The 26,866-nt window shown below is 37.6% G+C and overlaps 1 protein-coding gene across 16 annotated transcripts in view; it reads left to right on the top strand.

The window, feature by feature from the left end:
• PICALM (phosphatidylinositol binding clathrin assembly protein) overlaps positions 1–26,866 on the top strand; it is a 105,053-nt gene that overhangs the window by 9,271 nt on the left and 68,916 nt on the right. For all 16 annotated transcript variants that reach the window (XM_055581542.1, XM_055581541.1, XM_055581540.1 and 13 more), the window contains exon 2: positions 25,457–25,599. In XM_055581542.1, the coding sequence (XP_055437517.1) occupies positions 25,457–25,599 (143 nt within the window). The remainder of the gene's footprint in view (positions 1–25,456; positions 25,600–26,866) is intronic.

Genomic DNA, 26,866 nt, shown 5'->3' with positions numbered 1-26,866 from the left:
ATTTTAGTTTTCCAACCAGCTGTCAAACCTGCTCGCCCTGCAGTGGAAGTTGGGAGTCTTAACCACTAGACTGCCAGGGACATCTCTTGTATGCAAGTTTTAAATTGAGATGTAGTTCACATAACATCAAATATTCACAATGTTGTGTGTGACCTTTACCACTATCTAATTCCAGAACATTTTCTACACCCCAAAAAGAAAATAGCTATCTGTTCGCAGTCAGCTCCCCAATCTCGCCACCCTCTTTCACTGGCAACCAGTAATCTGCTTTCTATCTATGGATTTTCCTAATCTGGACATTTCATATAAACAGAATCATACAATTCTTGGCCTTTCATGTCTGGTTTCTTTCACTTAGCATAAAACTTTCCAGGTTTGTGGATGTTGTAGCATGTAACAATACTTCATTCTTTCTAGAACCCCTAATAATATTCCCTTTATGGATAGACCACATTTTGTTCTTTCGTCCATTGATGGACATTTGGGTTGTTTACCCCTTTAAATCCACCAAGGATAGTATTGCTATGAACATCTGTATAAAAATGTTTGTGTTAACATGTGTTTTCAGTTCTCTTGGGTATGTACCAAAGAGAAGAATTTCTAATAGTTAAATGTTTAACTTTTGGAGGGTTTACCGGGTTGTTTTCCACAGCAGCTGTACCATTTTATATTCCCAAGAGCAACGTATAAAGGTTTCAGTTTCTCTGTATACTTTCTAACACTTATTATTTTCAGGGTATTTAAAATTTAATTAAATTTTTTTCATTGCAGTCATCCTAGTTAAATACATACATACGTGTGTTTATGTGTGTATAATGATTTTGCTTGAAGTGAAGTGAAAGTTGCTCAGTTGTGTCCGACTCTTTGTGATCCCGTGGACTATACAGTCGTTGGAATTCTCCAGGCCAGAATACTGGAGTGGGTAGCCTTTCCCTTCTCCAGGGGATCTTCCCAACCCAGGGATTGAACCCAGGTCTCCCACATTGTTGGCAGATTCTTTACCAGCTGAGCCACAAGGGAAGCCCGAGAATACTGGAGTGGGTAGCCTATCCCTTCTCCAGTGGATCTTTCTGACCCAGGAATCAAACCTGGGTCTCCTGCATGGAAGGTGGATTCTTTACCAACTGAGCTATTAGGGAAGCTGGTAATAATTTTGCTTGACATTTTCCAAATGACTAGTGATGTTAAACATCTTTTTAATGATGTTGAGCTTACTGTCCATTTGTATATTTTTGAAAATATGTCTATTCAGATCCATTGCTCATTTGAAATTTGGCTCTTTATTTGGAAGCCCAGAAGAGTTCTTTGGTATTCTGGAGAGTAGGTCCTTATGTGACTTCTATGACTGTTTTTTCCCATCCTGCATTTTACCTTTCTACTTTTTTGATAGTAACCCCTCTACACCCTGCCCTTTTAAAAATTGAAGTATAGTTGATTTACAATATTTTATTAGTTTCAGGTATGCAGTATAGTGATTCATAATATTTTTATAAATGATGTGCAAACCTTTTTAATTTTGAAGTTCAGTTTTTTGTATTTTCTGTTATTTGTGCTTTTGCTATTTTATCTTACGAAACCGTTGTCTAGTCCAAGGTTATGCAGATTTAGGCTCTAACTACTCCTGAGAATTTTATGTTTTTTAGCTCTTTTAGGTTTGATCAGTTTTGAGTTAATTTTTATATATGGTGTGTGGCGGCAAGGTGATAGTAAGGAAAATGGAGGATATTTGAGTTTTTCCCCTTCTTTTGAGGTTGACATGGGGTACAACTCTGTTTCTTCTGTGTGACATAGAAGTAGAGACTAATGAGGGACAAAAAATTTTCCTTAATGGCATTCTCCAGTACTGGTATAATTCATTGACTGTGGAAAATTCATGTCAAACATTTTTAATTGGGTAGAGCACTTAATCTAATCCAACAAACTTTTTTTTTTTTTTTTTTTTTAACGTTTTCAGGGTGGTTTAAATGTGTGAAGAGATAACACATAGTTGGATGAGGATCAATAAGCAGTTACTTTTGTTGACACAGAATGGTGTGTATGATTCCATAATATCTTACACTTCCCCATAATGACACTTTTCATGTGATACAACGCTCTATAGCTTCTATAATTATAAGCGTTTATAATTGCTTGTCTTCTTTACTGTGCTAAATAGAGCATATAGCAAGTTTGTAATGAAAAGATGCTTAAACAAGGAAGGAGGGATAAAATTTTCTTGGGGGATTGCTAATGTGCTACCAAACAATGTTTTAGGTTTTTTTCTATGAAGGAAGAGAAAGATTGTTGTAGGGGTAATGTCTTCACTATGAGTAGTAGTTGTTTGGTTCACCTTTTTTCTGTTTTCATAATGAAGCTACTTTTTATTCTTTACGGTTTGAAAACATGAGGAATTATGGACGTTAAGAAGTAGACTTCCGGAGTTAGATTATATAAAATTAGGGTAGTTTGACACACTTAAAATATTTATTCCAGGACCTACTTAATATTGGTATATTTGACTTCAAATGTTTCTTATGCTTTTTTTTTTTCCCTATTATGAATTTTATTTGCTAATGTATGATTGTTGTAAGTGTATTCCTGGCAGTCTTTGACTTTAGACTTGGTGTTATCTGCAGTGGTTCACTTGACCGCAGAATGCTATGAATGCTTTACTTGCTGCCTGCTTGTGTGTGTTGTTGTAAGACATTGGCAGAACATGTAAAGTGCAAAGGAAGATAGTTAGAAATGAAATATATGACTTTAAAAGGCTATATAGTGAATGAACTGGATGTTGACCTTGATTGACTCCTTGAAATCCAAATTAATTTTTGGGAAAGTATAATGTAGATAAATCTTAATTCATTTGTGTACCCACAGACTCAAGAACTGAGCATTTTGTTTGACTTTATGTTTCTTGGAGAAGGCCTTGAATGGAAAAATAATTATAAGAGCAAATTTTTCAAAAAATTTCATATATTTTAGTAAAATTATCTAGTAAACTATATTAGGATCTTTTGCTTGTTCTATGAGCAAGACTATGGGGTGAAGGTTCAGAGATTGAGTTCTTTTGAGTTGCACAGGGCCAGCAAAAACCCTGGTTAGAAAGAAGCATTAAGTGGGTGGAGTGGTAAGGAAAAGTGATTGAAGTCTAGGAAATATTGGAAAAATGAATGACACTTGGTCATTACCCTAAAAGGAACATGAGAGCTAATGGTGAAAATGTGTAAACAAATAACTAATACATTGAGATAAATGCGTAATATTATTTACATAAAGTATCAGAATATGGGATGGAGTAATTAATTTTGAAGGAGTTAGTGACAGCTTCGTAGACGAGGTAACAGGTATTTTAAGGATGAACAGAGATTTGCCAGACAGACAGAGAAATTCCTTCTAAATAGATTAGCACATGCAGTGACAGAAAGGCAAGAAAGAGCATTTTGGTGTGTTTGGTGAAAACTGTGAGTAGTGAGTGTCATATGGTGGAATGTAAACTGTTAATGAGAATGGGGGGTGATGAGGTTGGAGAGAGAGCCCTTAAAGTGTCTTGAAACAGATAGGAGTTACCTTGATAAACTCTGGTCTCTTCTGTCCAGATCTTCATTTTAGACTCCCTTTCCTCCTGTTAGCTGCTCTCCCAGTTTTCCATGCCAGTGTTAGAGAACTGCAGAAGTACTGAATGTTGTTATATGTGGTCGTTTGGGTTGCTGAATGAATAGAACCAGGTACACTGATTGAATGACTTTTGTGGGCTTGTCTGCAGGTAGAAGTTTTTTTGTTTCAACTTTATGAATGAACTTAAACACAAACTATCTTATTATCCGATGACAGTCAGTGTGAATAGGAAAAGTTTGCTAAGATTCTTGGGGGCATGTTTGATTTATGTGATTTAACAATTGATAGCAATTTGTTACATAGGATACATTATTAGTTTCTTTAGCTTTTTAAAGGTCAGTTTCTCCGGAACAAGACTTTATTAGTCTAATGGAAATTAATACTCATTAGCAATTACATGTTGTCTACTAGTACAAACAAGCTACTGTGTTGAGATTATTGAGAAATCTAAAAGTGAAATTATTTGTTTGATCATGTCTTCAGTCTAGTAAGGAAGATGACATATACAGATGGTTACATTATGGGGCAACAGTGTAAGATAAGCTCAGAATGGATGTCATTGAAAATTAGAGGGGAGAGAGATAACTGCTTTTGATAAAGGAGGAGAAATGGACCTTAAATGGTAATTAGGAGGGGTAGGCATTTCAGGTGGAGGAAAGAGCATGAGCAAACTTTGTAGGTAGCAAAGCTGGAACTGTGTTTGGGAAACAAAGGAATCTAGATGGTAAACAGGAATCTACCTTCCTTGTAGATGATAAATGGGCTGCTTTGAAGCCAGAGGAAGGACAGGTCAGGCCTAAGGGGAAGTATAGTTGGAACAACTGTCTGGGATGAGATTGTGGAGGGAATATGGATTTTAATCCTGTGACCTTTAGATATTTCTCATTTCCTGGCTTCGCTGGTGGCTCAGAGGATAAAGCGTCTGCCTGCAATGCAGGAGACCCGGGTTTGATCCCTGGGTGGGGAAGATCCCCTGGAGGAGGGCATGGCAACCCACTCCAGTATTCTTGCCTGGAGAATCCCATGGACAGAGGAGCCTGGCGGCCTACAGTCCACGGGGTCGCAAAGAGTCAGACATGACTGAGCGACCTCACTTTCTTTCTTTCACTTTTGGCTACTGTAGGTAAAGTTGGACCCTAGTTAAAGCCGATTTTCAAAGCTGTACTATATTTTCTGCTGCCAGTGTTAAAATAGGGAATGCAAGTTTTGCTGATCTATAAGCTGAGAATGAGATTTTACTGCCTTTAGCATTTCATGTTAACTTGATTATTAAAAATGGCATCATAGTGGCGGTATCTAAGTTTGGAGGATTTCTGAGTCTATAGATTGCCCAGGAATGAATTATTGAAGAAATCTTCTAAACAGTAGTAATACATTCCTAATTTTGATCTGAAGATATTTTATTGACGCTTAAGGAACCTTTTCAGTCTTCATTATTACACAAAATCTGATCAGATCATTTATTGGAAATAATAGCTCAGATTTAAAGAATCCTTTCTTAACCAGTTGACGTGCATTAACACGGTTGACTTAAAAAAAAGCCTGTTGAGTAGGTAGTTTTATTAGCTCTATTGTACAGATACATAATGAGAAATATTACTGTAATAGAAGGAAATAGGGAATAAAATGAACACTTAAATGGCAGTGAAGAACCTTGGGTGAAGTGAGGCAATCTGGACAATCTGTAGCTCACAGAGAACTTAGAGGGAATTGGAAATAGGAGAAGGCCTTTCCTTGAGAAATATAATTTCTGTAAATATGTAAGATTATATTTGGAAACAGCAACTTCTTATAAAGGAACAAGCCCTGAACTGGAATGTGGTGTCCTGGCCCCAGCTCCATATGACCTTAGGAAAATCCCTTTCTCATTAAATTACTTGTTTTCTAAATTACCTCCCTGCTCTCTACTCTGTGATGCTGTATTTGGGCCCCTTTAGCTTTTTTTTTTTTTTCCCCTTTAGCTTTTTTGTTCTTGGCTTGGTGCTTTGGAAATTAAGATTAAGGAGTTTCACTATGAGCTTTGCTTCATTCTCCATTACAGTATCTCATCTTCTGATATATATTATCTTTATTTGAAAAACAATTTTAACTTGCATATTTTACTGTCATTGGGAGTGGGGGTATAGCTTTGTTTTCTGTGATTTTGTTTTAGGAGAAAATGGCCAAGAAAAATGTGAATTTTCTTTTATTAAAAATATGTGAATTCTGTACAATGTTAAAATACTTGATAATAAAAGACTTCCTTTATAAGCCTTCCCACCCGTGTTGCAAATGCCTGCTTTTCGGAGTTTTCAGTCAGGTTGACACAAGATGTTTCACCCTTTCCTGTTTGTTCCCTTTGGGTGCAAGTAGCAATTGTAATCAAATTGCTCCTCTGTCCATCTCCAGAGGCATTTTTCTTTTTTCTGGTTTTTGTCTTCTTTTTATTTTAAATTCTCAAAGCATCTTGTGCCTGTTTATTTTTTCTGAAAACAGGGATTTTTGCTTTGTTCATCTTGGTATCCCCAATACCCAGAATATAATGCCTGGTCTATAATAATAGCTTGCTGCTGCTGCTGCTAAGTCGCTTCAGTCGTCTCCGACTCTGTGTGACCCCAGAGACAGCAGCCCACCAGGCTCCGCCGTCCCCGGGATTCTCCAGGCAAGAACACGAGTGGGTTGCCATTGCCTTCTCCGAATAATAGCTTAGTAAATATTTAATAAATCTTTGATGAAGATAACGAACTTACTATGCTGGGCTGGTGAATGAGCTATCTAGTCAGCAGTTTTTTTGTTTTATATTTTAAATGTGAAGTTCTTGGACAGAATTCATCTTTATTGCAAATATTGAGATATGATCTTGATCTTGAGTGAGTTGGTTCACTTGATAAGTTCATAGTGTTCATGCTAGGATTATGTACTTGATACCTGAAAAGGGGTAATGGTGTGGTCCCTTAACTACAGACTAAATGCTGTACACTGGCTATTTATCTTGCTTTTGTTGGCTGTTGGGTATAATGGGAGTTCAGTTGATGGTATATAATGATGCATCACTAATCTATCACCATGTGTTCATTTGCACAGTAATTTAAAATTATTTGGTTAAGTGATGAATTTGTGAATTAATGCCTTAAACCTTATTTTTATCCCTTATTTTTATTTCATAGAACTATAGAAATCTAAGCATTATTTTTGTTTCAAAGATTCTTTGTGTGATGGAGAAACTATTTCTTGAAGTATATGTATACTGTGAATATATATTGTGGATGGAGGTTGCATCTTGGAACTTGTATTAGGCCAACACTGCATCCATTTTTGTGATTGTAGCTGCTTACTCTTTTTTGGTCTGCAACCATCTGTGTACTTGGGACCACCACTAAGAGAAGATCAGGGAGTTTCCTGGCTGTGAGGTTAGGACTCTGCACACTAATTGCTGAGGACCCGGGTTCAATCCCTGGTCAGGGATCAACCAAAAAAAAAAAAAACAAGGTTTGCTGTTATTTGCAGGTACATGTATGTATAGTTAGTCTTGAGCTAACTTTACAAATACAGCATGAGCTATCTTTATTTTTGGCAATATTTTCACCTTTTGTGACTTTAAGCAACTTATTGGTATCATTTAGAATAATCCTTAGTTGTATACAATCTAAATTATATTAGGAAACTTGTAATATTTATTGTGCTGCCATCCATGGGGTCACAAAGAGTTGGATATGACTGGGTGACTGAACAACAACAACAGTATTTATTGTACCTTTTTAAGTGCAGTTTGCCTATCTTCACATAGCAGTTTTGAAAAGGGAGGGGCAAGATTTTGGAAGTGTGTACCATTTTTATCAGGAGAGTAGAAAACAAAACATCTCACTAATTGTAGTTCCTAGCTTTGTTTCAGGTGAGATACTGAGAAGTTGGTCTAGTTTTGATTTATAAGGCCACTGTGAAGATAAATACAAAATTGAATGGATTGCTCTACATGAATTTGTTTTTAAGAACTGAATATCCAAGAGGGTTACAGGATAGCTGCATTTGATCTTTTGAAGATCTGGCTTGTTCTTTACATGAAAGACATTATCTTCTGTTTTCAAATCTGGGAGATACAATCACATTATCCTTATTCCCATTTGTACATTTGTTTTTAGAAGTAAAACCAGCTCTTTAATAATCACTGAGAAGTTAAGGTTTAACAGGCAGTATTTCCTTTTTTATTTTTCTTTTCTCAACATTAACTTTTATAACTTTTCTTCACAGAACTGTATAGTTGTATATTAGTTAGCAGGTTTGGAATTAGTGTTAGGTGTTAGTTTAGTATGAGGTTTTAGATTTGGTATAGGATAAACCCTCCTTTATTTTTGTTTTTCATACTCTTGCAAAAGGTTGTTTCGAATTGGTGACGTGGAGTGGACAAAGGCATTATTTTCAGGTGACTTGGGTAGCACATCCCAGAAACACTGCATGAACATAGCTGAGTGGCAGTAAACAAGAAGGATAAGTATTGACTTAAAAGTTAGTTATAGAAAAAGAAATGAATTATAGAGTTGCAACTGGCAGCTAAGTTAGAAAGGTATTTATAAAGCAGCTCAGAAGGCTGAGACACTCCTTGACTGATTGCAGAAAGAAAACCGCTTCTTCCTATCAGGAGGTGGAAACGATTTTAAGAGTAGCTTAAGCTGCTTCTTATCTTTGTGCTTGTAGACTTAACCTAAAAATGCTTTTTCTTTTATTTTCCTGATCAGTTAGGTTTTCCTAACTTAGCCAGTGACCAACCAAGAAGGTGTTGTAGCTTTTGAGGCCCTTTATAAACATAGTTTACTTGCTCTCCTATTATTTAGAATTAGTAATGATTACATCTCTGGGGCCGAAACCTTGGCTTTTTAACCTTGCATATAAATGAAGGCTTACAGTAGTTAAGGCATTTTGAAATGGGAATACCAAAAATCTTGAAACCTGTTTCTTGTGAACTTGGGTTGAATATTATGATTCCTTCTGTATACCCTGTCAACTTCAGTTTATTGCAGTCAGAATGAAAATGAGGATGCCAATGCGCAGAATATACATACCAGATAAGAAGTGGTTACTGTCTGTACTAGAAATTAGGTTTGTGAGGGCTAAAGAGAAATGTGTGAATTTTAGAATAATTGGAGTAGGTGATGACAAGACTTGAACCATGTAGAATGAACAGAAAGAGAATTCAGAGAAAATATGTATATGTCTTCATCTATCCTCTAGTGGAAAGATTACTGTTTTAAATAATCAGCTACTGGTTTATGTTAACTTAAGGTAGGCAAGTATTTAAATTTTTTCAATGGAGATAACAGCATCCCTTGTCTTGTCAAAGTGTTAGTTGTTCTGTCATGTTGGACTCTTTGCCACCCTGTGGACTGTAGCCCACCAGGCTCCTCTGTCCATGGAGTTCTCCAGGCAAGAATACTGGAGTGGGTAGCCATTCCTTTCTCCTGGGGATATTCCAGACCCAAGGATTGAACCTAGGTCTCTTGCCTTGCAGGCAGATTCTTTACTGTCTGAGCTACCAGGGGAAGCTCTTTGCCTTGTCAAAGGCACCAGTAATACAGAATTAAAGGACTGAGAATTGAAATAACTTCTTGGCAAACCCAATATGAAGAAATCCCCACATATAAAGATTTTGCCACTCTTAAGATTGAGTGCAAGTATCTGGTTAACATTTCTCAGTGGGAAGAGGTTGGGCTTTATACATTTTCTGAAGGTTTTGTAAGACACCTTTTGTGTTTGAGGTGGTTTCATAGTACTATTGGAGAAGGAAATGGCAACCCACTCCAGTGTTCTTGCCTGGAGAATCCCAGGGATGGGGGAGCCTGGTGGGCTGCTGTCTGTGGGGTCGCACAGAGTCGGACACGACTGAAGCGACTTAGCAGCAGCAGCAGCAGTATAGTACTATATTGGAAAAGTGATGGAGGAATAGTCTACTAAAGTTGATTAATAAAATATGATACTAAATAAAATAAGTGATATCTAATATTTCATGGTGCTTTAAAGTTGTAAAGTACTCTGAATATGTTGTCTTACAGTATATTCTTGTGAAAATTAATGACTGCTATCCCTATTTTTAAAATAGAGAACTTGAAACTGGGTGAGTAATTAACATGCCATGAAGTTATAAAGGTGTAGAATAGTGAATCTAGAATTTGGTTCTAGAGACTCTAGTTATTCTGAGTCACTTCATCCTGTAATGGTATAGTCCTAGCACATGGAAATGGATTTGACCAAGCACGGAAGTGTTGGAGAGACAGTCTAGAGCAGAAATTTAGTGATGGGTGGAATTAGCATCCTCATGATTACTGTTCAAAGCAGATTGGAAACAAATAGGATATCTTAGGACACACTGTCAAATAAGTGTGCGTCAGAGAAGGACCCTTAATAGGGAAAAAAGAACTAAAAACCGGACACCCCCTTCTCCCCACCTGCCAATCAACCCTTCTGGAAGGTAGCCAGGTATAGCAGTGAAAGGGAAAGCTAATGTTCTCCGGCATTTGTCAAATTTAGGCAAGGATTATGCTCTACAAGTAGCAGTCTTCACAGTAGTAGCGTTTTAGTTGGGTAGAAGGCTATTTGGGGAGTCCTTGTCACTACAGTGGAATGAAGCAGGACAAAGACTAATAGAGTTTTGCCAAGAAAATGCACTGGTCATAACAAACACCCTCTTCGAACAACACAAGAGAAGACTCTATACATGGACATCACCAGATGGTCAACACTGAAATCACATTGATTATATCTTTGCAGCCAAAGATGGAGAAGCTCTATACAGTCAGCAAAAACAATACCAGGAGCTGACTGTGGCTCAGACCATGAACTCCTTATTGCCAAATTTAGACTTAAATTGAAGAAAGTAGGGAAAACCACTAGACCATTCAGGTATGACCTAAATCAAATCCCTTATGATTATACAGTGGAAGTGAGAAATAGATTTAAGGGCCTAGATCTGATAGATAGAGTGCCTGATGAGCTATGGAATGAGGTTCGTGACATTGTACAGGCGACAGGGATCAAGACCATCCTCATGGAAAAGAAATGCAAAACAGCAAAATGGCTGTCTGGGGAGGCCTTACAAATAGCTTCGAAAAGAAGAGAAGTGAAAAGTAAAGGAGAAAAGGAAAGATATAAGCATCTGAATGCAGAGTTCCAAAGAATAGCAAGAAGAGATAAGAAAGCCTTCTTCAGCGATCAATGCAAAGAAATAGAGGAAAACAACAGAATGGGAAAGACTAGGGATCTCTTCAAGAAAATCAGAGATACCAAAGGGACATTTCATGCAAAGATGGGCTCGATAAAGGACAGAAATGGTATGGACCTAACAGAAGCAGAAGATATTAAGAAGAGACGGCAAGAATACACAGAAGAACTGTACAAAAAAGATCTTCACGACCCAGATAATAACGATGGTGTGATCACTCACCTAGAGCCAGACATCCTGGAATGTGAAGTCAAGTGGGCCTTAGAAAGCATCACTACGAACAAAGCTAGTGGAGGTGATGGAATTCCAGTTGAGTTATTCCAAATCCTGAAAGATGATGCTGTGAAAGTGCTGCACTCAATATGCCAACAAATCTGGAAAACTCAGCAGTGGCCACAGGACTGGAAAAGGTCAGTTTTCATTCCAATCCCAAAGAAAGGCAATGCCAAAGAATGCTCAAACTACCGCACAATTGCACTCATCTCACATGCTAGTAAAGTAATGCTCAAAATTCTCCAAGCCAGGCTTCAGCAATATGTGAACCATGAACTTCCTGATGTTCAAGCTGGTTTTAGAAAAGGCAGAGGAACCAGACCTCAAATTGCCAACATCCGCTGGATCATAGAAAAAGCAAGAGAGTTCCAGAAAAGCATATATTTCTGCTTTATTGACTATGCCAAAGCCTTTGACTGTGTGGATCACAATAAACTGTGGAAAATTCTGAAAGAGATGGGAATACCAGACCACCTGACCTGCCTCTTCAGAAATTTGTATGCAGGTCAGGAAGCAACAGTTAGAACTGGACATGGAACAACAGACTGGTTCCAAATAGGAAAAGGAGTTTGTCAAGGCTGTATATTGTCACCCTCTTTATTTAATTTCTGTGCAGAGTACATCATGAGAAATGCTGGACTGGAAGAAACACAAGCTGGAATCAAGATTGCTGGGAGAAATATCAATCACCTCAGATATGCAGATGACACCACCCTTATGGCAGAAAGTGAAGAGGAACTCAAAAGCCTCTTGATGAAAGTGAAAGTGGAGAGTGGAAAAGTTGGCTTAAAGCTCAACATTCAGAAAACGAAGATCATGGCATCCGGTCCCACCACTTCATGGGAAATAGATGGGGAAACAGTGGAAACAGTGTCAGACTTTATTTTTCTGGGCTCCAAAATCACTACAGATGGTGACTGCAGCCATGAAATTAAAAGACGCTTACTCCTTGGAAGGAAAGTTGTGACCAACCTAGATAGCATATTCAAAAGCAGAGACATTACTTTGCCAACAAAGGTTCGTCTAGTCAAGGCTATGGTTTTTCCTGTGGTCATGTATGAATGTGAGAGTTGGACTGTGAGGAAGGCTGAGCGCCGAAGGATTGATGCTTTTGAACTGTGGTATTGGAGAAGACTCTTGAGAGTCCCTTGGACTGCAAGGAGGTCCAACCAGTCCATTCTGAAGGAGATCAGCCCTTGGATTTCTTTGGAAGGAATGATGCTAAAGCTGAAACTCCAGTACTTTGGCCACCTCATGCAAAGAGTTGACTCATTGGAAAAGACTCTGATGCTGGGAGGGATTGGGGGCAGGAGGAGAAGGGGACGACAGAGGATGAGATGGCTGGATGGCATTGCCGACTCGATGGACGTGAGTCTGAGTGAACTCCGGGAGTTGGTGATGGATAGGGAGGCCTGGCGTGCTGCGATTCATGGGGTTGCAAAGAGTCGGACACGACTGAGCGACTGATCTGATCTCATCTTATCTGTCACTATAGCAAAAGAGAAATTGGTGCAGGGTTGGTATTGTGAAATGAAGGGAGAAAGGGGATTAAATTTTCCTGCTGCTTGTCTGGACCATTTTAAAATTTGTATCATCTTAACAATCAAGTGAAAGATACATTCTTTCAAATTTGAGGAGTTCCTCAGATACCCTTTCAGAAACAGAATGTGAGTATTGAAAACTATTTGTGATATTGCTGCTATGTCACTTCAGTCCGACTCTATGTGACCCCATAGGTGGCAGCCCACCAGCCTCCCCCGTCCCTGGGATTCTCCAGGCAAGAACACTGGAGTGGGTTGCCATTTCCTTCTCCAATATTTGTGATACTATCTATACCTAAATACAGATACTTGCATGAAAGAACAAACTTTTCATTCTTACTCTTTTATTATTAGTGTTATTGAAGTTGGTACATAAAAGCAGAACTAAATAAAAACCTACTGTAATTACTATGTACAATATATGTTGTGTTAAATCCATTGTTTCCAAATTCTGTAGTAGTAGAGGTCAGTTTATCAAAGTGTCTTATATTGAGAAATACTTAAAGTCTATATTTAGGGGAAATAAATCCATGATTTACTGTTCAGTGTGCAGAATAAGTTATGATTATATCAATTTTTAATAGAACTGATCTTCAAAACACTGATTTTTGCTTTAAAATACTTAGGTTAATGGCTTTTAAACATAGAGTGATTCAGATACCTTTATTTTGGAATAACTTCCCTATTCTCTTGCATAGTTCTGAAAAAAATGTTTTCAGATCAGCAAACATTTAAACTGGTGGGATTTTTTAATTCTTTAATATTACTGAAGCATAGTTTACATGGGATTTTTAAGTTGAAAAAATAATATCTTCAGTTTTAGGGGTTTTATAAAGTAGATTTTAATCTCAGAATATATTATGCTTTGTATGAAATTGATTTGTTATGAACTTTTCAGATTCTTTTTTGTAATGCTGAGAAATGGGCAAACATGGGTTTATAGTGAATTTTATAAAAACAGCTGTATGGTTATGAAATGTATGAAAATGGAGATCTTTTGGCTGAAATGCTCCTAGTAATCACTAGGAAAAATACTTTGGCCTTAGTTTAGAGTGATTTATTAATAATGTATTATTTCCTCACATTTTTCACTTACAGAGCATTATTTCAAAACTTAAAGGCGTGTAGATGGGCTGTTATTTGGTGGTTACTATTTTGGGTTGTATCTGTCATTACTGTTTATATCAGTTAGAAAAAAGATTTTTCAGAAATGGCTTTTACTCTAAGAAGGTTGTCTGCTTCATGAACTGTAGTAGATGACTGGTGCCGCTTTGACTCACTGAAGGGGAACATACTGCTCTGCTTTAATTTTGAAGTGTGTGAATAAATGAGATTCCCACCGTCTCTTACTGAACTATCTGGGTAATGCTAGAGGCTTTTGCAGGATCAACAAGGTTGCTGTTCATCAAGACTTAGGTTTGGCAAGGGTGAAGCAGACAGGTGATGGAATGAATGCCTCTGTACTTCTGTGTTACGTGGATGATGGTAATTGATCATGGCAGTCAGTCCCATAGGCCTCCAAGCCACTGGAGTAACACTATCATTGTTACTGTAATTTTCAGTAGTCTTTATCCAAGGCTCCTGATTATCATGTATAAATAACAGCCTCCCCCTAACACTTGGCCCATTCTTTTTAAGGGCTAAGAAATCCTTTGCACTTTTCACCATTTGACATGCTTTTGTTCGTTTATTGATTGTTTCTCTCACTAGTATATAGTGGCAGAAACTGTCCACTATTGTGTATTTCTTAAATATTTGGCATATTATGCAATGAGGGTTGTTGCTATTCAGTTGCCCAGCCATGTCCAACTCTTTGCGACCCCATGCAATGAGTATTATAGAAGAAATGAGATTTCTGTTCATACTGAGGTTTGCAAAGTTGTGGGAAGATGGAATATAAAGATTCTATTGTTCTAATTGCATTGGAGGCATGAAACTTGTGTTTTCTGGATGAGGTAGATTCTGGCACAGAGGCTAACTACAATTTATTATTCTCTCTGTCTAGACAGATTTAAATTCTTAAGAGAAGCCTTTAAAATTCTTTTGGATTCCTACTTTCTAGACGTGGGCTTGGCTGTTACTGAGTAACATTAACCTAGCTCTGGGGAGGACTTTTTGCCTCCTCGTCTCTCCTCTCTGGATCTTAGAGTGGAGAAACGGACTTTTGTTTCACCTATAAATCTACAAGTATTTATCCCATCATATCAATGCATGTACAAAATAGCATGCCACACATGTGAACAATAAAAGCAAAAAAAGATTACTGAATTTATTTTAACAAATCTAAGAATGAATCTTGATCACTTAAAAATGGTGGGACAGTCTTGTAACAGTTGAGATTATGTTTCTGTTTTTTAAACATAAGATATTTTTGGACATAGAGGTGAAAATTTCTAGTATTTACAGTTTCCCAGAGAAGAAATCTGAGAATCATTTACATAGAGGTTTTTGTTGGGGATGAGAGGACAAAATAGACTGGAAGCATGTTTGTGTAGGAAGGCTAGGACCAGAATTTAGCCCTCAAAGAAAGAAAAATGCAAATACATTGGGAGTAGATGATGATAGTGTGTTAATTCCTTAGCTGCATGTAGACTTTTATTAGGTCACTTATAACTAGGGTGACATATAATTTATATTCCAAACTGGGGCACTGTTGAGAGTGAAAGTATATGCTGTCTGAATGGAACACTGGGACAACAGGTGTAAACCAAGACTGTTTCAGGAAAACGAGGACATTTGCTCACCCGCCGGTGATAACATACTTTTCTCCAGACTTAGTCCCAGTTATTTGAACTTCTCCATGTAATTTGTTTTCTCCTTTAGTGAACTCTAACGTGCATTCACAGAGTCTCTTACACTTTGGTTCCTTTTACCTGGTCTCGGTGGAATGAAAGAATTCTTTGCATATTTTCTGCAGCCCCGGACTGTTCTGACTTACAGCATTGGTAGAGGTAAGTACAGAGCTTGTTCTGTGTTGTTAGCCAACCTTTTATTCTGCTTAGGAAATCAGCTTTTGTGTGTTTCTGATCCAGTGTTTGATTGTTTTTGAGAGCCGTGATATGTCTCCTTAACTGGATTGATGAACTGTTATCAAGTTGTTAGAATGTAGTAAAAAAAGAGTTTGTAATTTTGGCATTGACTCTTAAATTGCTTGGTACATACTTAATAACATATTGTTTTCTTTTCTATAGGTGGGATTGTAATTCTGAAATTTCAGATCTTCAGAGAAGGGAAGGAGAACACCTTGTGCTTATACCATGGACATGTAAATTTTTTTTATGTTGGAACACTGTAATGCTTTTGTTTTGTTTTCCTATTCAACTTAAATAAAAATTTTTATTCTTATATTAAGTGATGTGTTTTTATTCTGTTAAGTAACTTCTTATTGTTATCTTACATTGTGTGGAAAATTAGACATTGTAATAGTACCTCTGAGATAGTGCTTACGAAAATGCGATTCTCCTCACCTCTGAAATCTTATTTGGAATCTGGGTTGGGACTAAAGTTATCTAGGTTTGGAAACCGCCTGAAATCCTAAACAGTCTAAAAATTAAGGTGTTTGTTTATAGCTAAGCTTGGAGCCATGACTGTTCGTGTGTGTGTGCGTGCTCACTCGCCCACTTGTGTTCAGTTCTTTGAGACCCGGTCTGTAGACTGTAGCCCACCAGGCTCCTTTGTCCATGGAATTTTCCAGACAAGGATACTGGAGTGGGTTGCCATTTCCTCCTTCAGGGGATCTTCCCGACCCAGGGATCAAACCCGTACCTCTTGCATCTCCTGCATTGGCAGGTGGATTATTGACCCTTGTGCCACCTGGAAAGCCCCACGTCTGTTCTTACCAGAGTCCTATTGTTTCTCTGTACAGTCTGCCATCTAGTGGTAGGAATGCAGACTACACCACAACAACATGGTTTTCAGACTTTTCCTGTTACAAATGCTTTTACATAGGAGGCTGAAGAATTTTCATAGGGGTGAAACGACTATTTCATTTGAAAAAGAAGGTAGTGGCTTTGAATTCTGAGAGTGTTCCAAGACTATGTTTTTCTATATAATGCTTTCATGACTTGAACTTTCTTCTGTTCTTGTTGTGAGATTTTTATGTATTTATAACAAGTTGATGTCATAAAGAGACAAATGCCTAAATAATAATAGATAATTTTAAGAGACAGTAGTTTGAGCTGATTTGAAAAATATGCTTTGTGTGTGATTAAAATTTTAAGGCAACTGTTTGATGATGGCATTAACAAAAGGAATTTATTTTAAACTTTATGGAGAGTTCAGCAAACTTGGCTTGTATAATCGGTGATACAAGAGGTAAATTTCAGCAAAGTATTAATGTAGAGTACCTTAGGGTTGGCTTTGTTTACCTAGCTCCATCTGAATTCTTTCTTCTCTTAGATATACCTTTGTTCTACTTCTTTCCTTTGCTACAGATGTACAGGAGACCAGTCCTTTCTATTTTTTAAAGTGTTCTAAAGACGCTAGTAAAGTAATGCTCAAAATTCTCCAAGCCAGGCTTCAGCAATATGTGAACCGTGAACTTCCTGATGTGCAAGCTGGTTTTAGAAAAGGCAGAGGAACCAGAGATCAAATGGCCAACATCTGCTGGATCATGGAAAAAGCAAGAGAGTTCCAGAAAAACATCTATTTCTGCTTTATTGACTATGCCAAAGCCTTTTCCACAATAAACTGTGGAAAATTCTGAAAGAGATGGGAAACCAGACCACCTGAGCTGCCTCTTGAGAAACCTATATGCAGGTCAGGAAGCAACAGTTAGAACTGGACATGGAACAACAGACTGGTTCCAAATAGGAAAAGGAGCACGTCAAGGCTGTATATTGTTACCCTGCTTATTTAGCTTATATGCAGAGTACATCATGAGAAACGCTGGGCTGGAAGAAACACCAGCTGTAATCAAGATTGCCGGGTGAAATATCAATAACCTCAGATGTGCAGATGACACCACCTTTATGGCAGAAAGTGAAGAGGAACTCAAAAGCCTCTTGATGAAAGTGAAAGAGGAGAGTGAAAAAGTTGACTTAAAGCTCAACATTCAGACAGTGTCATACTTTATTTTTTGGGGCTCCAAAATCACTGCAGATGGTGACTGCAGCCATGAAATTAAAAGAGGCTTACAACCAACCTAGATAGCATATTCAAAAGCAGAGACATTACTTTGCCAACAAAGGTCCATCTAGTCAAGGCTATGGTTTTTCCAGTGGTCATGTTTGGATGTGAGGGTTGGACTGTGAAGAAAGCTGAGTGCCAAAGAATTGATGCTTTTAAACTGTGGTGTTGGAGAAGACTCTTGAGAGTCCCTTGGACTGCAAGGAGGTCCAACCAGTCCATTCTACAGGAGATCAGTCCTGGGTGTTCTTTGGAAGGAATGATGCTAAAGCTGAAACTCCAGTACTTTGGCCACCTCATGCAAAGAGTTGACTCATTGGAAAAGACCCTGATGCTGGGAGGGATTGGGAGCAGGAGGAGAAGGGGACGACACAGGATGAGATGGCTGGATGGCATCACCGACTCAATGGATGTGAGTCTGAGTGAACTCCGGGAGTTGGTGATGGATAGGGAGGCCTGGCGTGCTGCGATTCATGGGGTTGCAAAGAGTCGGACACGACTGTCTGAAATGAACTGAAAGATACTCAACACTTCCTAAATCTTGTTACATTTTTTATTCCTCTTTCTAAAAAAGTTGTTTTCTTTTGGTGGTCTCCATAAGCACCTGAAATTGCACTCATGAAGGTGTTTTCAGGTTAATATATCTTCTTCAAAAATTTTGTTTAAAATTGAGAGCTAGATAATGCGAGAATTTGTGAGGATTTATAGCAGCTTTTCTGTTGAATAGTTTTTAAGGGGGGCAAAACCTCTTATATGATTTAAAAAAAAACAGTTGAAAGAAAACTTACTACTCAATAACCAGATTAAATATAACTATACTATCCTGCTCTTAATATAGCTGTCAGTTCTGTTCAGTCACTCAGTCGTGTCTGACTCTTTGCGATCCCATGAACCACAGCACGCCAGGCCTCCCTGTCCATCACCAACTCCCAGAGGTTACCCAAACCCATGTCCACTAAGTCGGTCATGTACTGATATATAATTATCAAGCTATCAAGTCATCTTTACATTTTAGTTTTCACCAGTATGAATCTTAATTTTCACCAGTGTGAGTCCTTAGTCCATTTATTTTTGCAGAAAACACATTGGCAGAAATAGCACACCTAGTTGTGCCAACAGGCTGATTTTTCCCTGCAGCTGCAACTTGTTTTTTTTTGTTTTTTTTTGTTTTTTTCAGTAAGATGGGAGTTTGCCTTACTTTCTTTGTTGGTTCTGGAGTTTACTCAAGACTCACCTGCAATGGTGTGAGACTGAACTTGTATTCAGAGTACTGGTCTACCTCAGCAACAGGGGCTACCAGATTTCCAGCTGTTACACTTGCAGCTCTTGTGCTTGTACCACCTCTTCCTCATCCTTGAGGAAATAAAGGAAGAAATCAATGCTGTCTTTTCTGCCAGTGATCATGATACGCTCTAAGGGGTCTGGAATTAGTTACAGTACGTGTTTGCTGTGTGATGTGAGAGGTCCTTACTGAAATTTGTGAAATTATGGGAATAATAGTGATATAGTTCCTTTACATACCGGTTTTAACTAGCCGTTATACATGTAACTTAGTTGCCGAGTGATTTTGAAAGTGTTCAGTTCTTTTGGCATCACTCCATATTTGGGCAAATATGCTATACATCAGAAAATAGAGTATATCTGAGATCTTAATGTTACTCTGCAGTATTCTTTAACATGGTTTTTGTATAATATACTGTGAGCGTTTTCCCCACTCAGCTTTTTTTCTTTTCTGTGTATTTGTTGGCCTCATAGTATTTCACTACCAGACTGCTGTCATTTAATGAGCTAGTATTCCTCCATTATTGAACTTGTCCACTCACATTTTGACTTAGGTACCTTAGCTTCATAGTACTCTTATCAGAACTTTTGGGATATTATTGTCATTTCTTTTTAGTGCTTTGAATGCTGCTTTCTCTCCTCTCTCAAGTTAACTCAATCCTTATTATTTGTACTGAGTATATTATGTGAGTCTTTACCTAGTTTTAATTTTAAATCCAGTTAAAATGTTGGTTAGATTTGTTTCTTAAGGTATAAATCAGTCTGTAAAGGTTGTATTTTTGAATTAATTCTAATGGAAATTATGTGAAAGTCTAACACATTTCTCACAGAGGATCCCAGAAACTTTAAAGAAAATAGCTACATCTTAATTTGGACCATATTTTGTGACCGTTTACACAAAAAATTGAATGATGTAAGATGGTTCATTCTGTTTCCCAGACATCTTTTGTCTGAGGTCTGATTTCAACTTGCATGTTTTCTAAATACTTTCAGACTTTTCCTAAGTGAAAAAAACTGTGCTGATACTTTATAGCAAAAGTTCAGAAGCTTTTCTTTATCCTCTCATTGCTGTTTCTTGGTGAATATTTGTTTGTACTCCTACCCAGGAAAAGTTTCGAAGATCTGATCAGCGAAGCAACATTTGATGAACCACTTAATTTGCCTTCCAAATTGAGTGTGTCTCCAGTTTTCTAGATGATTGAAGAGATCAATCTTATGCTACTAAAATAATTTCTGAAGGCAGTTGCAAAAGGAGTGTCTTTCGAAATGACCCTTTTGCAAGAGACAGTAATATGTGGCTAAATGATTGTGATGCATTGTGCTTTTTTTTTAAAGACTAGCTTTAGGCAAGCTCTTTTATTAGAAAATCTACTTTGGGTATCATTGTAGTTTTGATATAGCCTAGTGAGTGCCTGTTTAGATGAGAACTTGAGGCTTTTACATTCTGCTAATGGTGCATGTCACTGACTGGGTTGCCTGACTTGGGGAAATCTACCCTTCGACAAGTCAATACTGATCTGTGGCTATCTGGTAACTGGCTATTTCTTAATTTTTGTACTTTACTGAACATGTCCTGATGAATACAAAAATATATATTTGCATTTCACTGCTTTTCTTATTATTTTTAAATTAGCAAGAAATTTAGAACCTACATTAAATTGGCTAGTTGGGTATTTGCTTTGTATATGTTTCCAAGCATCCTTATCTTTTACAAAAAATGTAATTCTGTTACTAAGTCTGGTATTTAGTAGTGAGCTTCTGTGACCTTACCTATGGGTCAGTACCTTACCTGTGTTAATGCAGTAAACATTTATTTTATCTACCCCAGACCTTGTTTGTTGGAGAGGCATATTAAATAATAAAATTGAGCATTTTGTTTTAAAAGTTTAGATTGGTTCCTTCTGCTGTCTCTGTGTGGAAAAATGCTCTTCATTTCCATAGTAGGCCTGTTTTCCTCTGCCCTTAAATACTAGAAATCCTCATGAATTCTCACCTATACTTAAAGCAGAGAACCTATATGCCATATAGTTTTTTTTTTTTTTTTTGAGTGTAGAGTTTAGGATTTGTTACTAATGTAATATTAAAGAAGGTTTTACATTTTTTCTATTCTTAAGGTAAACAGCTAAATGAAAATATGAGTTTCTACTTTGGAAGCCTTTTGATGGTAAAGGAAGTTTACTTTCAAGTTTGTGCTTTTTAAGAAATGAAATCTGAATTGAGAATGAGAAAAGCAGAAGCTATCAAGGTTTCCATGATATGCTTGATATTTGTTTGAAACAATTGGCTTTTGGTTGATTAGAGGTGTGGAAAACATTTTCCTTCCTGAATTGTTGGGGCTCAAGCTTAGAAGCATTTTCAAGTTACTACTATAGTAGAAACATTGTTCAGAGGAAAAATTACCCCTGCAGAAAATGACTGATTGAGTTAAAGTACTACGGGCAAGTGTGTTCTGCAGGGTTTGTGTAATCGTGCAGTGTATTTTCTCCCAGAAACGTTTGTATATCTTTGGTTTTTGCATTTGGTCTACTCTGAATTTATGCATGAACTCTTATCCTATTTTTCCTGTTATATTTGAAGTGTTACATTTTAGCCTCTGGAGTTTTCCTTCCATTTTTATGTGGTCATTTCTAAATGCTGTGAAATATAGTTTTCATAACCTTACAATAAACCATTACTTGTTTGATCCCCTTTAACTTTGAAGTTGAGAATTTCCTCATGTGATGGGCTTAGGTCTGTTTTTAACCTTTTGGGGATTGCAGGTTGTGCAAAGAGTTGTAGATCGTTGGTGTAATTTGTGTAAAAAATACATTTTGCATGGTCATGTTAGGGCTGTTCAAGTGCATACTAAAATAAATGTTATTTATTCAAAAAGTGTGAGTGACCATTGTATGCATTGCACTATTCTTAGGAAATCCAGCAGAGAACATAATAGAGCCCTCCGTACTTGGAACTTATACTTTAATTGGGAGAGAAAGACATTAAACACGTTAAAAATGAGTTAGGTGATAAGTGCTTTGGAAAGAAATAAAACAGAATAAGAGGGTATAGTGAGGGTTTGGAGGTAGAGGATTGCCTTAAGGCTTTGTTACTTTTTATAAATATTTAGAGATGTTCATCTGATAGGTGACATTTGAGCAAAGATCTATAGTAATAAAGGAGTAAGAGAAGTGTGGATATCTGGGAAAAGAATATTCTAGGCAGAAGGAACAAAATACTGAACACCTGAGGTTAAGAGTGCTTGGCTCGTGGAAGGCATTGCAAAGGAGACATTAGTGTAACTGAAGCAAAGTGATGAGGAGAGCTGATCACAAAGGGAATATACCATAGATGCAGTATACGTAATCTACTGGGTAACATGCTCATTGAAACTGAAATCTACACTTTTGGCTTCATTTAGAATCAGGCTGTCTCTGACTAATGCTCATTGAAACTGAAATCTACACTTTTGGCTTCATTTAGAATCAGGCTGTCTCTGACTAATCCAGCGATTTACTTAACCTCCCTGATTAAGAATATGGAAAATTACCAACAAAAGTATTTGCAGATTCTTTTTAAAATCTCTGATTCTAGACGAGAGTGATGGGGAAGTAAATAATAAAAGTGTAGAATTGTGTACCAGCTTTAGTGTCTGTGTGGTGGGTACCTTAGTCTGTGGAGAGGAGAATTTCACAAAGGAAAATACATCATTCATTTTGAGGAATGAGCAAGAATGGAAGGATTTGGGTGTGAAGCAGCAATATGTGTATGTGTGTGTGTATGAGAGAGAGAGTCGCTCAGTTGTGTCCAACTCTATGGACTGTAGCCCTCCAGACTCCTCTGTCCATTGGATTCTCCAGGCAAGAATAATGGAGTGGGTAGCCGTTCCCTTCTCCAGGGGATCTGCAGGACCCAAGGATTAAACCCAGGCCACCTACATTGCAGGCAGATTCTTTACCATTTGAGCCACCACGGAAGCCCGTCTTGGAAGTTAAGGTTCAACAAGGAGGATGGGAGATCATTGAGGTTTAGTCAGTGTCATGGCCAGTTTTTATTTGGGCATGTGGGGTGGGTGAGACCCCAAATGAGATCTCATTAGAAGTGAAGAGGCCAGTTAGTCCAGCATTTTCTTAGTGGGGACGGTTTTGGGTGGAGCAGCTTTTTTTCTTTTTTAATGTTTGTTTATTTTTGGCGGTGCCAGGTCTTTGTTGACGTGGGGGCTGCTCTCTGGTTGAGGTGCATGAGCTGCTCACCGCGGTGGCTTCTCTTGCTGCGGAGCGCGAGCTCTGGGCGTGCGGGCCTCAGTGGTTGCAGCTCTGGGCTCTAGAGCACAGGCCCAGTAGGTGTGGCGCACAGAGCCGTGTTGCCCTGCGTGGGGGAGATTTTCCTGGATAGGGGCTGAACCCGTGTCTCCTGCAGGTGGATTCTGTACCGCTGAGCAGGGTGGGGTAGCTTTTAATTGCAGAGAGTCAGTTGTGCATGGCATGCCAGTCTCCCTCATCTTTGTCCTCACATGCCGGTAAGAGGGTATGCCCTTCAGAGGGTATGATAATTCCTCCCCCTAACTTGGTTCTAAATACTCCCAGGACTGGTTGACTTCTAGTTAGGGAAACATAGGATCTTCACTCTGGCTTTGTCAGTGGGGTGGAGAGGAGAAGGTGGGATATCTAGAAGTTTAAGAGACTTGGTTCTTGATGGGCTCTAGGGAATGTTCACAAAAACGTGGGTGTGCGAACACGTACACACATGTAGAAGTGCCCTTGGGCAAGTATTATGACAAAAAATTTTGTGACAGGTTCAGTTTTGGAAAGTAAGATTGTGAGGAGTAAAATGATTATTGACATCATTGTGAGAAGTAACTGTTAAATGAATAACTTACAAAGAGAATTTCTGGAAGGATAAAGAAAAATACAGATACATAAGAATAAATCCATGGGAAAACAGGAAGCTAGGAATATAACTTCATATAATTAAAATCAAAACTTGATCACTGTGCTTGACGTTTTAAAGGGTTCAAAATGAGCAGAACATAGATAGGGCTTGCTCCCAGTAAATTATATTTTGAGAGATTTGGAATAAGGCAAGTACAATATATTCAGTGTCTTGGGGCAGGTATAAAGTACTATTCAAGATCAAATTTAAAATAGGAGAAGTAAAATATCAGAAGCTGAACCATTCAAACCAAGTGGATGAACTATTTAATTTTTGTTGCAAGTAGTCTCAATTGTGAAAGCCTTGTGTTCCACGGGCATTCTGTTTGACTCGTCTGTGCTTTGTTCTTCAGGCATTGTTGGCCAGGGTAACTGCTTATCTAAAATGCATTTGCTTATCAGATGTTACTTTGTACAGAAATTGGCCCTATTAAACAAACATTTTTGAAAGATTATAAGCAGATAAACGGTCATAGTTGCATTGTTTCTTTTTAGCAATCACAGCCAAGTTAGATCACTTGAGTTCATATTTAATCATTAGGTACTAAAGGTGAAAAGTGGACAAACTTTTAATGAGTCACAAATAAATAATATTTTCCCCCTTAATGGTACTTACAACTGAGGTAGTTATTATACATTTTGTTTTATGCATACTTTTAAAACAACTCATTTCTTGATCTTCTTCATTACATGTCTAAATTGGATCATATTTTGTATTTTCTTCATTGAATTTGCCAGTAATATCTGTGACGCAGATATGAGGTGAAATTCTGAGAGGTATATTAACTTTTTCTTTCAGTTTTGGTGCTAGAACAATTGTAGATTAGACTATTTTATGGTAATGTTTTCCAGTTATTTATATTTTAAAATATAAAGTTAGAACTTAAATTGTTTTACTTGTTTTCAGAGTAATAATTGAGTAGAGTTCCTGAATCAGTTCTTTGGAAATTCGTTGCACTGAGAAGCTTTCAGCCATTTTCAGTTTTGTCAATATTAGCTAGTTGCTATCAAGTGAAAACTGAGCTAACTCAGAACTGAAGGGAGAAAAGAATGAGAATCGTTTTCTATAAACAAACTGAGAGTCCTGTCCACTCACAGACCACATATCTGCTCTATTAGTACAAGCACAGCATTCTAGGGAGGATTTTAATAAAGGTGTTCGACCTTCAGCTTGTGTCTGTTTCTATATGTATGAGTTAACTGTAGGGATGAATATTATTAGTATTGTAATTCTAAATTTTTATGAGAAGTAAGAGAACTGAGAGTTACCCAAGGCGTTGAAACAATAAAATGTGCTTCAGGGTGAAGGAAGTTTGATTTACTTTCTGGTATTATTGATTAATTATGTGATATTTATCAATGCCCTGTTTACTTCTCAGATAGAAATTCTGTCTCAGTTGTTCTCTTGGGAGGATTTTTTAACAACTTTTCCAAACTATCCATTTTTGTTCCACTCTTGTTAAACCTTTACTCTATTAGTATGCAGACCCTACCGTTAAAAGTAAAGCAGAGTAAATTGATCTTTTTTTTTTTTTTTATTGCAGACTTAATTCAGTGCACAAATGAGATGAATGTGAACATCCCGCAGTTAGCAGACAGTTTATTTGAAAGAACTACTAACAGTAGTTGGGTGGTGGTCTTCAAATCTCTCATTACAACTCATCATTTGATGGTGTATGGAAATGAGGTAAGCAGTATTTTTGGTTAACAAGTGTCCTAGGGGTGTTGACTGGTTCAGGTTGCTTCTCCCACTGACACCTCAGAAATGCCTATAGCAACTGAATAATATAGGTCAAAAGGGCAGAAATAGAATTGTAGACCCTACACTTTTTTTTCTGCCTTTTAAGTCAGAAAGCAGAAAGTGGGTCAGAGCACGGGGGACTTTCAGTAATGGGATTGAGAAGCAAAGATTAGTACCCGGAGATGGGTTCTGTAAGCAGCTCTGGTTTTGCAGGCCTTTGTGGATAGCTTATATGTTTGTCTCTGTTCACTTGGTTTTTCATTACAGCCCAGTCAGGTTTCTGTCTGATCTCATATAGTTTGTAGAAGCCCTTTGCCTAGTTCAAGGCTGTGATATTAAGGACTAAGATGGCATTTTGCTGAGAGGGTCTGATAGAAGAATACCTTCTTCAGCAGAGTTGTGTCTAAAGTCTTCATTACCCAGAAAGGGTAACGAATAAGATGCATAAACCTTTGCAATTTAACGTCTGGAGAGAATCATGTTGTTTTCCATGATAGCCCAGTAGCTAATTTTTGAGTTCTTGATTTTCTCAGCCTAGTATGCTTACTTGTAAAATTGTGTCAAAAGGAGTATTTAAAACTGTGTTTAAAGAAAGTTTGAATGGAATTAGATAAATCTAGGACCTTGGTATGTGCCTTAGAAAAATGCAGATCACTGATTGCTAGGAGATAGTTCCCAGTGAGATGAGGAAGGACTTTTTTGATTATATTTGTAGTTTTTAAGTTTTAAAAGTTATTTTCAGGAGTGCTACCTGAAGTATGATTACTTAGGTAACACATGTGACCCATTTTTAGGACATGTTACTCAGTTGCTTTCTAACTCATTATTAGCAATATACAGAGTCAGTAGAAAAAATTGAATATACTAGCTTCAGTGTAATCTAAAACATTTTCATCTTAACTATAATAATAGTTTCTATTTTTATTCGGAATGTGTTTATGTAAGATCATGATCATCTATTCAGAAGAATTTCAGGCTTGTATATATTTTTTTACCTTAAAGAATAAACTATGTAGTTTATTCTTTAGCAAGAAAAAGCCACAAATACAAACTGCAATGCTAAAGAGGCAGACATTCAGTGGTGACTTTCAGAGGTGAATAAGGTAATAATTTGCCCAGTGCTCAGTCGTGTGCAACTTTGTGACCCCATGGACTTGTAGCCTTGCCAGTCTCCTCTATCCATGGAATTTTCCAGGAAAGAATACTAGAGTAG

The sequence above is a fragment of the Bubalus kerabau genome, chromosome 5, assembly GCF_029407905.1.
Source record: "Bubalus kerabau isolate K-KA32 ecotype Philippines breed swamp buffalo chromosome 5, PCC_UOA_SB_1v2, whole genome shotgun sequence".
NCBI lineage: Eukaryota > Metazoa > Chordata > Mammalia > Artiodactyla > Bovidae > Bubalus > Bubalus kerabau.
This window is presented reverse-complemented; position numbering and strand designations above follow the sequence as displayed.